This window comes from Lissotriton vulgaris, chromosome 11 (assembly GCF_964263255.1).
Source record: "Lissotriton vulgaris chromosome 11, aLisVul1.2, whole genome shotgun sequence".
Taxonomy (NCBI): domain Eukaryota; kingdom Metazoa; phylum Chordata; class Amphibia; order Caudata; family Salamandridae; genus Lissotriton; species Lissotriton vulgaris.
In genome coordinates, this window is record NC_141699.1 from 1,110,594,142 (window position 1) to 1,110,609,842 (window position 15,701).

A 15,701-nucleotide genomic window follows, 5' to 3' on the forward strand; every position below is an offset into this window, starting at 1 on the left:
GGAAAAGGACCCAATGAAATTCAATAATGCAGATTCATGAGTAATATCTGCAGCAGAATCCATGTTTCAGCAGTGTCTGTACACAAAGGAGAAGTTAAGTTGAAGACAATATTAGGTCGTTTTTACTAGCTGACTCGGATGATAATATATTTATTGAACATAATGACTGTTGGATGTGATGTGGATTAAAGAAGTCAATGTTTCATATATTCCATCGAGATCCTCACCCTTGCAATTCTTCTCACATTGATCCGATTTGCCTCTGTGAGACCAGCTAGAATAAGTACTATTAGAACATTGGAATGTTGGGAGCTCCATTGAAAACAATGGAGGGCTCAGGGCTTATAATGGCTGGTATAAGCCCCGAGCTCCAACATTCCAATGTTTCTTTGTTCACAGCTCTGGCTGTGAACAAAGGCTTCAGGGAACCTGAGGGGATTCCAATCCCTTCACGCTCCCAAAAGGCTTTGTTTTTTTGTTAGAACATTCTGTCCTCTAGTGACAGAATGTTCTAATAGCCTTTTAGCCCTTCGTAGATGGGCTATACCGCGATTAAAGTCCCTCTCCCTTGTTAAAGGCCCTCGCCTTCGGCTCGGGGCCTTTAACGCTGGAGAGGGCCTTTAATAGCCGGTATAGCCCTCTACGGCGGGCTATAAGGCTATAGTAAATGAGTATTGAAGTGCTTTAGACTAAACCATGTGCAATTATACTCCATTGGATAGGGGAGATTGGGTGGACATGGGCAGTGTTTATGCAGATGAGGATAGGGACCATAGATGCATGTTATGTTATTTAAAGCTCCATTGATGGCTATTTATATGTAATAGTCCTTGATGAAAACCAATAAAAATGTTTAAATATACCTCTTAGTTGGTGCTAGGAGAATTTTACCCGATCTTTGTTTTTCACTTAAAGGGAAGGACGTTGTGCTCTTGTTTCTTCCTTTTGTGTCTTCAAATACATCGTCTTTACCAGCTTAACTACTGTCAACTGTACCGTTCTGCTTTACTGGGTAAGGATAAAAATATGAACTAATCCTGAGTTCAGCATATTAATCAGTGCAAACAATGGTTTAATACTCAAAGCACATGTTTGAAACGTTTTAAATCACTACTATTTATTAGTTGTTGGATATCCTTGTGAGGCGCTTTATTTAGGAACCATTTTGTATCGAGGGCCCATTATCTTGCATCATGGGCAGAGGCGAGTTTGGTCTTTTGGTAGACGCGTCCTTTGCTACTATTCAGACCCACAGTCCCCATAATAAGTCATTATTAGACGGGCTTATTAATGCCCGCTCCCTTAGCAAACGTGCACAACAGGTCCACAACGTGATTGAGGACCTGCATTTAGATTTACTTCTTATTACAGAATCCTGCCTTAAAACTGATTTAACCTGGATATTGCCCTGTCTCCTCCCCCAGGATATACTATTCTCAGGACAGACAGAGATTGGACCTGCAGAGGTAGCCTTGCCGTCATTTTCCGAGATATATTTCAATGCGGCTCTTTTGATTTAAAGTCCCTGAAAGGAGCAGAAAGCCTAGGCTTTTTTTTTAAGATGAGTCCCACTCAGTCTTTTGCAGGTGGTCTAATCTACCGTACTCCCGTCCCAAGATCTACGGGGCATATTATCAAGGGGGTTTATCTCCGCTTTTTTTGGCTTTAAAAGCCAAGAAAGCAGAGATAAAATTATCTCCCTATTACCTAGCTGTCGCTAACACCAGTTAGCGACAGCTAGTAGGAGATAGCGACCATCTTGGGCCCCACTTTGCATGTCAGTGATATTTATCACTAATGACATGCAAAGTGGGCGTGCCAAGATGTTAGCGACTGGAAACAGTCGCTAACATCGCTATCTCCTATTACCAACTTTTGGAGATATTCGCGCTAAGCGCGAATATCTCCAAAAGCTAACGCCTGCCCAGAGCAGTTCTTAGCCATGTTATCCAATGGGAGGTGGACCACATGGCTAAGAGCATTAGCTCGTTAATGCATGAATATCGCTGACTTTTCAGCGATATTCATGCATTGCGGCCGATTTTTATCGCATTTGCGATAAACCTTGGTAATACCAAGGTTTATCTGCGATAAAAATCGCCGCAGCTCAGCGGTAAATTTTTGTCTCTAACCAAGCAATAGCGATAATTATCGCTATTGCTTGGTAATATGCCCCTACATTTTTAGCTTCCTTAGGAGAAGAACTGGCACCTCTTCTACTCCGATATGCAAATTTCACTATTCTTGGAGACTTTAACTACACTCTTGAGCACAGCAACAACCTCAAAGTATTACATTTTGTCGATACCTTATACATTCTTGGCCTAAATCATACAGTAACCTCTTCTACTCAATTCGCATGACATACCCTGGATAGGGTTTCTTCTAACATCCCCATACTGGTAGTAGGGGTGGGCGGAAAATCCGTTCCGCTCGCGGATTTTCGGGAAATCCGCAATCCGCGAGATTTGCGAATCTCCCGCAAAATCCGCAAATCCGCGAGCAGCGGATTTTGCTCGCACTGCTCGCACTGTTCGCGTGAGTTCGCGTGAGTTCGCGCCCCGCGAATAAGTGCAAAATTGCAGAAATACGATCTTAGCAAAACTGAAAGTAACTACTTACCAGGTTCAAAAGTTCAGGCTCATCATTAGTAGCCATTTCCTGTAGTGCTTCCTGAGGGGCCCCTCCAGAGTTCAGTTGCCAGTTGAAACTATTATGTGACCCTGCTCTGAACCTCAGAATAGTTACACATATGCCACAAAGGTCCTGAATTACAGCTAAGGGAGACAAGCAGGAGCCAGGCTGGAAGTTAAAATCCATTAATCAGCCCCTAATTCATTATTGTCAGTTGGGGCAGGGCAGGTGTTGTAACTAATTTTGCAACAATGAAAGCACTTAGCAAGTGCAAAAGATCACTAATCAGGGCGCACTAAGGAAGCAGGTGCCAGCTAAAAAAATATTCTGTGACACATTAATCAGCCCCAAATTAATTCAGGTCACTTGAGGCAGGGAAGGTGTGCTTTGCTTTGCCGAAAATAATGTACACTGGACAACCAGAGGGTGTGGTGATGAAACAGAGGGTGGCATGGGTGGGCCAGAGGGTGGCATGAGTAGTCAGAGAAAGGCAGTGGTGACAGAGAGTGGCAGTGATGAAGAAGAGTGTCCCAAACAGGCTGGACACGTAGAAACAACAAGTTCGCGAAACTTGCGACCCGACAGGTAAGTTCGCAATTTGCGAAAGTGTACAAAACCCTCGCGAACTGGCAGAAACACGGGCGAACACAAAAAAAAAAAAATCTGCAAATTCGCGGGAATTCGCGGATTTTGCGGATTGCGAATCCGCAAATCCGCAAAATTCGCGAACGCGAGATCCGCAAAATTCGCTCATGCTTAACTGGTAGTAGAAGCCCCTATTCATCCCTATTGGTCGGATCACAACCTGACCTCTGAGAATTTTGATTAACCCAGAGAGTCCCCCGATCCACAGTGACTACGGACCCTCACACCCTACGCAATTGGGGCAAGATAATACCTGACCCCAAATTAAGCTCACTTTTATCCACCTCTACTCAGAGGTCTACGAGGAACTTAGCTGAAGCCCTCAATTCATTTAATAATTGGATTACGAACACAGCTAATGATTTAGTTAAGGTAATATCTTCCGCATCACAGATCCCAACCATTAGCTCCATGATTTTGTCCGATTGTAGCAGAGCAACGGCTGCTCTGCAAACAACTAGAACATAAATGGCGGCAGGCATACAACCCCAAGGACTTGCTTTGTTTTGAACCCACCCAGCAAGTTTTCCATGCTCAGATTAGGGCAGCAAAAGCATACTTCACAGCCCAGATTGAAGAGTCCCAGGCCAATCCTAAAATTATTTTTAATATCTCAAAATCTTTTGAACAACCTAAGGCACCTGCTAGGGACATTACCTTATCCCAAACTCTATGCGACCAGATCTCTTCTGTCTTTAAAAAGAAAATACTTGCCGTTCAACGAGGCTTCTCAACCACCATGCTCCCTTCTGAGTGTGTTTTATTGGATACCCTCTTAAAGGCAGAGACCGCAATATTTGCATCTTTTCAGGAGATTACACTGTCACAGTCACAACAGGCCATTCTCTTATGTAACTGCAGTTTCCCTAATGACCCTTACCATTCTTCATAAGCTGGTTGACATTGTGAACCCTTTTAATAACAAAATGCTTAACACCTCATGATCAATGGCTGAGGTCCCCTCAAGCTGGAATCTGGCAGTCATGAAACCACTGCAAAAGAAATCTCTATCACATCCTAACACACTGACTAACCTTTCCGCCATCTCACTAACCAAAATGCTTGAGAAATGTGTTAACGGCCAACTAATTTCCTTCCTGGAAAATTCCAATGCACTTCATCCCCGGGAATCCAGCTTTCGCCCCAAGCGCTCCACAGAATCAGCTCTGCTGGAAGTGGTGGACACCATAGAACTGACTGGGGATGCTGCAAAAATGCTTGATTACTTGATCTCTCTGCCACGTTTGACACTATTCAACACCCCATATTTCTTCAACGAATCAAAGACTGCAGAATTTCTCATGAAGCCCTGGTATAAATCTTTTTTAACTGGTCACAGACAAGTAGTCAGACTGGGACCCTTTTCATCAACAGAAAGATCAGTAGTATCAGGAGTTCTGCAGGGCTCGTCTCTCAGCCCCGCACCCTTCGAAATATAAATGACCCCTTAAATCTCCCTGTTAGCTTCTTTCGGATTCATCACTACATCTTACGCTGATGATACGCAGCTGATCTATCGCCTCTACAAAGGGTCCCTTTGCTCAGCTCTAAACTCCCCAAACTGCCTCTCCTATATCATCCTGTGGATGCAATCAAACCATCTAAAATACAACACAGTTTAAGCGGAGATCCTGTAATTTGGCATGTCTAATCATTTTCCCCCAATAGTGGTAGAATTCTGTGCCTCCCACCACAGTAGAAGTTGCAAGAAATTTAGGGGTAAAATTTGTTACCTCCCTCTTCTTCCGCCCTCAAACTTTTGCAGTGGCAGGAATGTGTTTCAACTCAATGAAATCTTTAAGAAATTTATTTGACTTCCTTCAATTAGCTGACAGGAAAACAGTCACTTTTGCCCTCATCATTTCTACTCTCAAATTTTGTAATGGTCTCCGCACAGGTTCACCAAAAGCAATACTCCACAAACTTCAGATGGGGGCCAGACTTGTGCTAAAACTCCCCAGATGGAGCTCTGCCTCCGCAGCTCTGAAAACCTAACACTTTTTACCGGCACACAAAAGGATCCTTTTTAAGATCCTTATACTGGTCTTCGGAGCATTCAGAGCAACTGGACCGCAATTCCTGACTGCAAGATTTACCCACTTCACAACCACTAGAACTCTGAGGTTCTCCCATGCCAATCTTCTCAAGTCCCCTCTATTCAGACTTAAATACCCAAGGCAGCAAATCGTCTCGGTCCTCGGATCCAAGACATGGAACCACCTCCCAAGCTCTTTGAGGTTCACTGAATTTGGAATCCCTATTCCAAAAGCACTTGAAAACCTGGCTCTTCTAGGCTGCAGATTGTTTAATAACAGGGATGATGAAATCTCAACATTTCATGTGTATTCATAATTTGTATTATACCCCTAGCAAAGTTGCTAAGTGGAGTACGACAACAGGTACAAACTGCAGCCGCTGCGGGTTATTTTCAGCAGCAGATGAACTGCATATGTTTGTTTTTGCCCTAAACTCTCTAAGTTGTTTCAACACATGGAAAACTTCTTATCTATTATTGTCAAATGTGAGATTAAGATAACGGCGGAATTGTTGTTGCTAGGCATTGATCATACTGTTACTAGGTCAAGATCAATTTCTTATTTTTTATATGGCTGCAGCTAGATCTTGTATTACTAAGGAATGGATCAGCCCGGATCCGCCATCATTCTTTATGTGGCGTGAAAAATTACTGTTTATGTATAATACTGAATCCGCTATTTACAAGTTAAAGGGGGTTAAAAAAAAGAGTATTGGGGGAGAAGATTTGGGCACCAATTGCCGAATGGATTTAAATTATTAAGATGTTAGACTTATATAGATATTTAAGTTATAATACCATATATACTTTAAGAAAGATTTGTCTTATTTTATGAGCTATGTATTGCTGTATCTCCTTGCAATAAAACAATAAAATAAAAATAAAAAAATAAAAAATGAAAACCTGGCTCTTCTTGGCCCCTGATTCACTCTGTTTTTCCCTTATTTAGGCATTTGCCATTTCGCTCTCTTCTTCCCAGATTTCTGAGTTTCAGATGTAACCCCAGCGGCAGGATGCTCCATTGTGAGAGAAAAATAATGCACTTCTTGAGGTATTTGTGTGACTACAAACAAAAGACTTTGGGCCATATGTAGGTAATTTCAAAATACCGAATTCTTAATACCGAATTTTACTGATTCGGTATTAGGAATTCGGTAAATGGGATGTATGTAAATTTTCGGTAATAAATACCGAATCGGTAATATTCCTTATTACCGAATCGGTAATACCGATTCTGTAATAAGGAATACCTACCCATTCATTCCTCTGGGCTTGGAGGCCCATAGGAATGAATGTGAAGGCATTCAGTATTACTGAATCGGTATTACCGATTCGGTAATACCGGGAGGTATTTCAAGGGTGCCTGGGTGTCCAAAGGACACCTTGTTGCACCCCTGAAAGTGCATGTGTGCACATGTGGCGCACATACATGCCCTAAGGGCATGGATGTGTGCCACATGGCACTTTTAAAAAAGCAAAAATGTGCTTTTTTTAAAGGAAGTCGGTAATTAACACCAACTTGAAGTTGGTGGTAATTAACGAATTCCTAAGGCCCAAAAGTACTCTTAAAAGTTCTTCCTACATTGCATTTAAGGAATCAGTATTACCGATTCGTTAAATGCAAGGCCAATTAGAAATCGGTATTAAGGAATCGGTATTTACCGAATCCTTCCCTACATCCCACATGGCTAAATACCAGTCGGTAACAGTGAAATGTATCGAATTTCACCGTTACCGACCATATTTTGGGCCACCTACATATGGCCCTTGGTGAGCCCTTACCACATCAAAGAACTATAGTCAAACAAAAAGAACTGCAGACAAAAGAAACTCAAGCTACTATGATAATATATGATGGACACAAGTGAAAAAAGAAGTACACATTGACTGCTATTCACCAATAAAAGAACTTAAAACATCGAAAAACTATGAGGATCGTGAAAGAGTTTGTTCCTACACATATTTAGGTTTGACAGTAATCAAAGACAGATCTGAAGCCACATGAGTAAAGCAAATCCTAAAATGCAGATCACTGGAACAAAGACTTGCAAGATGTTTGGATGATAAAGCTTTGTTGAATCTGTTTTGGAGTGCAAACATTGTTGGAATTCTGGATTACAAAGCAGAACTAAAACAAACAGAAAAGGCATATGATCCAGTAGGAATTATTTAGCTGAAAACCTGGAAACCAATTCACAGCACAGCAACCGGTACCCCAAATATTACACTGATAATCAGTCTGCCTATTTGAGGCCGAAAGAATGTGTGTGAGCTAGACAGATACATCACAGTGCGCGATTTTTGTTAACAATTGCAGCACAGACCTAGTGAATCCATTGCTTAGCTTGTGAAAAAGAATCTAATGCAGATTGCTGTTCAATTTGATCTAAGAAACATCACTGAATCTTTCTCTGGATGGTGTGTCTTCAAAAGGACTTTGTGGAGTGAGGCAAAGGAAAACAGAAGGAAATATGACGTGTATCAGCTTCACCAGTTTGTTATGTTATGTTATTAAACAGTTGTATCGTGCACGGATACTCAAGAGTGTCCCGGCGCGGTTCGTGGACATAACAGCAAAACAGCAGAATTAGGTGGCTTGGTTGAAAAGGAAGGTCTTCAGCTGCTTCTTAAAAAGCATGATATTCTGAATATTACGCAACTCCAGAGGGAGGGAATTCCAGGCCTCCGCTGCGTTAACAGAGAGGGAACTACCCCCTAGTCGAACCCTATGAAAGCAGGGAATGACTGTCAAGCGCTGAATAGCAGAGCAAAGATTTCTGCGAGGAACATAGAAGGAAAAGCGCCTCTGGAGGTAGACCAGGCCTAAACCATGCAAGGCTCTATGGGCCAGCGTAAGGGCCTTGAACTGGACTCGGTGGACCACAGGCAGCCAATGCAGGTCCCGTAGGTGCTGTTTCATGCTTGCGCGCCCAGGGATTTGCAGCAGAACCCAGGCTGCCGCATTCTGTATTACTTGTAATTTCTTTGACTGAAACCCTGGAAGTCCAATGTACAGACCATTAGCATAATCAATGTGGGACAGGATAAGAGCCCGAGTCACCATTTCCCTAGCTGACTTAGGTAGCAGAGGGAAGAACTTCCTGAGAGATTTTAGAATACCAAAGCACGCCCCCGAAAGTCGCTTTATCTGAACGGTAAATCTAAGATCCTCCCCAAACCACATTCCCAGATTTTTGCAGGGTCGCCAGATGACTTAGGCTGGGGGTACTCTGGATGCCATAGAGTCTCCCTAAAAGACGGAGGGAAGGAACCATAAAGAAGAACCTCAGACTTGCCCTCGTTGCACTTCAACTGTGCCCTAGCCAGCCATCTAAAGACGGCCGGAAGGCAACATTGGGCTACAACACTACCTGGTATCCATGACACTGTCATGTAAACAATACCATGGGCCCCAAAGGCGGCAAGATGATTGGTACCTTTTCAATCTCCCCATTGAGTATGAAATGATAGCCCTTATTGGCATGGAATTGTCCGCACTTCTCTGGCCATCTTAACTCAACAACTGAAAATTACATTGTATTTCAGCAAAGGGTTTCATCAACTGGATTTCAGGGGCATCACGCAAGGGAATTATGGTGCAGGGGTTGGTGAGCAAAACCAGTAACCCATCCCACAGCAATACCATCAGATTCTTTGCTTGATTAAAATCTCTGAAGTCCTCTCTGGTATTGCCCAGTTAACTATTTGCACCTGATGCAATGGGTAATGAATAGTCCACTCCACTTCCAGTGCACAGACGCCATCATTTTGGACAATACCACACCTAACAAAACCCACCTGTCAGTTGTTTCCGTTCTCGTGTTTTGAGAAACGTAATATGCCACTACAAATAAAAGAGAATGCGGAAATTCCATTAAGAAGAAACCTATATGAAGAAAAGGATCTAGAAAAAAGTATTGATTGCCGATATAATTGAAGTATAGATAGTATTCAGGTTAGGTTTAGCACATGTAAGATCTGCCTAGGTCCACAAAGAAATGCTATGAATCCATATAAGGACTATGGCAAATGTTATATTTAGAATTAGGGTACGGATAAAGTTTGTCATTAGAATTAGGATTATGGATAAATGTAGTCTCTTTGATAGTTTTAGGAATGAGGTTATGTTTAGCCTTGATGTTCATATTAGTGTTATGGGTGGTTTTGGGACTGGGGACAATAGTGTATTTATAGTTTAGCATTAACATTTGATATTGATGTAGGGTTAGCATTATTCTAAGGGTTTAGAATCTAGGATTAGGGCTAATGTCAATTTGAGTGAAGTGAATCTGCGGCGTACCTCAGGGATCCTCCCTCAGCGCGACTCTGTTCAACATTTACATGGCCCCACTCGCACACGTAGCCCGACAGCATGACCTCAACATAATCTCCTACGCCGACGACACTCAGCTGATCCTCTCCCTCACCAAGGACCCCATCACCGACAAAGCCAACCTCCACGAAGGAATGAAGGCTGTCGCCGACTGGATAAAGACCAGCCGTCTGAAGCTGAACTCGGACAAGACGGAGGTCCTCATCCTCGGCTCCAACCCTTAAGCCTGGGACGACTCCTGGTGGCCGACGGCACTGGGGGCAGCCCCAAAACCCACCGACCACGCACGCAACCTGGGAATCATCCTCGACTCAACACTCCCAATGACCAAGCAAGTCAACGCTGTCTCCTCCTCCTGCTTCAACACCCTCTGCATGCTCCGCAAGATCTACAGATGGATCCTGACAAATACAAGAAAGACAGTCACCCAGGCCCTCGTCAGCAGCAGACTCGACTACGGAAACGCCCTCTATGCGGGAGCCCCGACCAAGCTCATCAAATGACTGCAAAGCATCCAAAAAGCCTTGGCATGACTGATCCTCTTTGTACCACGCCATGGCCACATCACCCCCCACCTGAGAAACCTGCACTGGCTTCCCGTCAACAACAGGATATCCTTCAAGCTCCTCACCCACACACCCATAGCATTCCACAAGACCGGCCCAGCCTACCTCATTAGACGGCTCTCCTTCTACATCCCCAACCGCCAGCTACGCTCCGCTGACCTCTCACTCGCCACCGTCCTGCGCATCCGAAGAACAACCACCGGTGGGAGATCCTTCTCCCACCTCCCCGCCAAGACATGGAAAACCCTCCTACTGAGCCTTCGACAGACCCAAGACCTGCTGACCTTCAGGAGGATACTCAAGACCTGGCTGTTCGAACAGTAGCGTCCCCCCCAGCGCCTTGAGACCCTCGTGGGTATGTAGTGCACTTTACAAATGATTGATTGATTGATTGATTGAATGTGGTTAAAATTAATTCTATATAAAGGAACTAACTCAAGCTTTTGGTTTTACAGTCCATCTAATGTTATTTGATATATGTATTTTCTTTTTAAAGAATATATAACAATATTTCTTTTTCGACGTTTTTAAAATTTAGACCATTTTCAGGTCGAGCTAGTGGCAGCGCGCATGCGCTTTCTGGAAGACCTGCATTATAACCCTAAAAACAACTTTGATACCACCTGCTCCGTACCATATATGCACTCCAGTGTCCCTCTTCTTTCCTGCCTCCTAGCTCATTCCCATAGCCTATACCTCACTTCCGTTCAAGGCTGAGGAGCACTGGCTAAGTACAGTTTCCTTACGTTTTCCTTCTTTAGCTGTTGTGTGGGAGAACTCTTTTTTTTTTTTTAATCATTAGCCTGTTTCACTTTTTTTTTTTTTTTTATTTCCCTTGGCTCATGTATCAACGTGGCATCCGCTTCAGGGATGTGCGGTTCATGTTTTGGACGGTAATGTGATTCTGTGCTTATTTGATGGCATCAGGCTTGCTCCTCGGCTCATGTATAAGCATGACACCTGCTTCCCGGATACAGCGCTTAAGGTTTTGGACGGTAACACAATTTTGGACTTAGCAATAGGTTTGCTCCTCGGCTCGTCTTCGGTCCATTTGCAATACATCCAAATGATCACATGATTCATCTGCCTCAACATGGTGTAGGGGCCCCCTTCAGAAGATGATGAACCCCACACTCTTCTCACACCAGCCACCTCCCTACAATGTTCACTTCTCCTGCTTTGTCACTGGCAGCTACCCCCCTCTCTTGCTTTCTTCCCCTTATTCCCTCTCTTTCTGTCTCTGTCTCACTCCTCCTCACTTGCTGAAAAAGGTGACTTTAACAAACAGCGCTTACCTTCACTTTCCTTTCCTTTCCTTTATTTGTTCGCCACGATATGGATCCACAAAGAAACACTTTGGCTGTAAATGTTGTCTTTTTCTGACATTTTTATATTCCAAAGTGCAGCCTTGGGACAGATAGAGTAAAAAGGTTCAAAATATGGAAAAAAAAATGAAATAAAGGAAGACAGATTGGTCGCAAAGTGGCCAGATTGGTTTTATTCACAACCACACACATTAGCGCCACTTTACAGAGTTTGCCAATCAAGCGCAACAACATTATTTTCCCCAGGTGGGGAAGTGCACCAGTCCTGGAAGTACTGCAATATCTGGTTGATGTGTGGAGTGGAAAAGTTTACATTTGCTCCCCAGCTCATCTTTGGTCCACTCGCAATAAAGCCAACTGATCGCATTGATTTATCTGTCTTACCATGGTGTAGCCTGACGTCCCCCTTCTGAATAGGATGAACCCCACCTGCTCACCCTCACCTCACTCATCTCACACCATTCACCTCATTTCAGTGTTCAATCCTCCTGCTCTGCTGCTGCCAGCTGTGCCCCCTTGTCTTTCTTCCTCTTCCTCTTAGTCCCTCTCTTTTCTGTCTCGCTCCTCCTCATTTGCTGAAAACCATGACTTCACAAATGGCTCCTACCCTCAATCTTTCCTCTCCTTTGCATTAATTGTTCCCCTCTGTAATGGATCCAAAAACATAAAGAAGCACTTTGGCTGCAAATGTGATCTTTTTCTGACATTTTTCAATTCCAAAATGCAGCTTCAGGACGGCAATAAAGACTCAAAATGCGAAAAAACATCAAAATAAATAATAAAGCAAGACGGAGTGGTCTCAAAGTGGCATGATTGCTTTCATTCACAACTACACATATTAGTGCCACTCTACAGAGTTTGACAGTAAAGCGTTACTTTTTTAAAATTTATTTTTTTAGTCCTCATTTGCCTTCTTTCCACCCTTCTTCTAACGTAACCAACCCCGGGTTCCATACCTCATATACTGGGCAGGAATGGAGAGATAGCACAAAGCGAGGCCTCCCCCCAAGGTGCCCTCGTATTCGTTCAGGGAGAGCTCATCTTTTGTTTAACCATCAACCAATCCCCAAGTCCTTCCACTTACGCAGAGACGACTGGAGCCAGCCGAGGCAGATGAAATGCTTAATCATTGAAACCATTTTTTTTTCAACCATCAACCCCACCAAGAGAAAAAGGGAGTCCAAAAATCATGTCTCTTTATCGTCCGGTCTGAGGTATCCAACTTAGCAATATATTTCATCGATTGCAGCCAGCCACATGCCAATGGGGGAGCAGGAGATACCCACAGTTTACATATCTCTCTGCGCGCCAAAAGTATAGCATAGAATAGTAACTTTGCACCATCTTTAGTAACCCCACCTTGCAGATCCAGTCTCCCAAATATTATCAGCTCAACGCTTACCTTGATCTACACTTTCAAAATGTTGGATAGACAGTTACTCACGGCATCCCAGAAAGATTGGATCTTCGAGCACCATATAAACATATGGAGATCATCTTCATTTGGATTTCGACACTTGGGACACACCACCACCCCTCCTGACCCAAATTTTGACAGCCTCCGTTGGGTCCAATAAGCCCTGTGCAAGGTGAAGAAATGGTTCCTTCTGAGATAGGCAGGTTTGACTACTTTATAGAGCATAGTCATAGATACTTGCCATTGTTTCTTCCAACGTAGTCACTGGCAAGCTTCTTCCCCACAAATCTTCAGGTAGCATGAAAACACCGTCTTCCATCTCGAGCAACAGCCAATACCAAAGTGAAATTTCTTTTTTGAACACAGTACTGGACAAAAGCTTTTCCTCAAGCTCATTTAAACCACCTATTTCTTCGCCCGACGCCATATACCAGCTCTGAATCTGAAGAAATTTGAATCTTGAAAACCTCAAACCCGACTCCTGTTCACACCAGGTCCACGAAACTAGATGTCCATCTGGAAACAGCTGCATCCACCTTAAAAGACCTGCCTCTTTGAGTGGCCGAGCCAAGAGATCCTTAGTCCACACAAGAGAGCCTGACGCTTTCCAAATCGGGGCTGTCCGACTAAAATACAAAATCTTTTCTAATTCTATACCATGTTTCAGCCATGGATTTCAGCACTTTTAATCTAACTTTCTTAAAATACCTTGGATTGGCAAATTTGAACATTAATCCCACTTCTGCTCCCTTTTCTTCTCTCAACATTACTTTAAAAATCCTACCTGTCTCTGTATCTATTGGGGACTCAAACAACATCCTCCCATTCTTCAAAACAAATGCCCAAGAATAATATAACAAGTCCGGCAATGCTAAGCTCCCCTTGATTCGTCTTCTTCTCAATTTTTTCCAAGAAAGTTGTGGTCCTTTTGATGCCCAAATAAATGAACTAATTTCACTTTGCAATTTTATGAACCACTCATTCAGAAAAAATAAGGGTATTGTTTCAAATAAAAAAGTTATCTTTGGCAAAACACTCATTTTAACTAGATTTACTCGACCAAATAATGTGAGTGGGAGATGCATCCATCCTCGTAAACTCGCAGTAATCTCCTTCTTAACTTTATCAAAGTTCACCTTAGTGAGATCTGCAATATTTTGGGTGATCCTAACCCCCAGATATCTTATCTCTTTTTTGCATTCTATCCTCTCTGTCTCCATGTTCCAGGCCATCATTTCAGTTTACCTCCTCCATTCTCTCCTCTAAAGCCTGCTTTTCTAAACATGCTCCCCACTCCTGAGCAGATCGTAATGAAGACTGATTCTGTAAAAGTCCCTCCGTTTCCTCAGCCCTCTAAATCTGGTATACCGAACTTCTGATGGTTCCCTCGTTCCCAACCTCACTCACCCTCGTTCCTCTTTGTCCGCTCCCTCGCCCGCTCCCTCGAAACAGGAGCCTGGCAGCAGCTTGGCGGGCCCGTTGCAACTCCAGCACCGCTCTGACCCACGGCTGCTCCAGCGATTCAGCCACTCCCCCTTCCAGCTTCAAAGCTCTGAACACGGCTACAGACTGCGGACTGCCGCTCCTGACTCGTCTCAAAGTAAGTTTTTCTGCAGTAAACTAAAAACGTTCGTTTCTCTGCCCTAAAACTTTTCCGCTCACATTACTCGAATTGCGCAATTCAATCACCGCCACGCCACACGCCACTAGGGCACCCGCGAATCGCCGCTAGCCAGCCGCCATGTTTCCTCCAGCAGTTGCTAGTGTTCAATTACTTTCGTTTTCTTGTCTTTCTTTGAACAACATTGTTTCCCGAGTGAGAAAGTGCACCATTCCTGAAGGTACTGCAATACCTGATTGATACATTTGTTTTTTTATTCGCTATTTTGAAATGGGTTAAAAGAGCCCATATGTATATTTATACATCTCCAGATATGGATGAGCTTTTTACATGGCTATGCAGTCATGGCATTTTTACACATTAATCAACATCCCAACACTGCAGGCTCCGTATGCTGTAAATTGACATTCTGTATGAGTAATACAAAACAAATGGAATAAGAATATAAAGGGACGAGAAAGAAAAATAATAAAGGAAAGGGGGGAGAAAAGAGTTAGAAAAAAAAAGAAATCATAACTAGAACTTACATGTACAGCCCTATTAAATAATAGGCTCATCTTTTATGATGATTAAACATATTTTGAATATTCAGTTCCTCAGCTAAATGTATTGGCTTAATGACATGTCATTAAGTTACTCCATTCGTTCATGGCCGCAAAGAACCGATATGTAGTATTGAGTGGCAGGGATGGCCAACAGCCAGGTGTGCTGTGTCCGCGCACACTACGATCCCTGATTGATGTGTAGAGTGGGAAATGTTTAATGTGATCCCTATCAGCGGTTTTCCTTCTTTTAGTTTATAAAATGTGTGCTGCAGCTAAGTGTTCAGGGATGCGGTCTTTTTAAACCATACTACTTACGTTTTGTAAGGATATAAGCAATGGATATTGAAACGGGTATCTTCCTGTCCTTACCTTTTCAGGCAGAAACACTCATCGATTTCTGGATAATAAGTGTAAAAGCATTAATGATACCATGTTGTTCCTGCTTACATTTCACATGCTTTACGTTCCCTGTGTGTGCTTGCTGCTTACAGGATACTGTTACTTTTAGTTTTTTTGAAGCCAGCATATTACTGCTGTCTCCCCTCCCTCATAACCTATTTCCCATTTTCTGATTCTCCAG

At 43.2% G+C, this 15,701-nt stretch overlaps 1 protein-coding gene across 1 annotated transcript in view; it reads left to right on the plus strand.

Annotated features, from left to right (window-relative positions):
* Nucleotides 1-15,701, plus strand: part of LOC147684258 (putative cation-transporting ATPase 13A4) — a 415,657-nt gene that overhangs the window by 312,185 nt on the left and 87,771 nt on the right. The window contains exon 24 of the mRNA XM_086944655.1: nt 916-1,012. Coding sequence (XP_086800781.1) covers nt 916-1,012 — 97 coding nt within the window. The remainder of the gene's footprint in view (nt 1-915; nt 1,013-15,701) is intronic.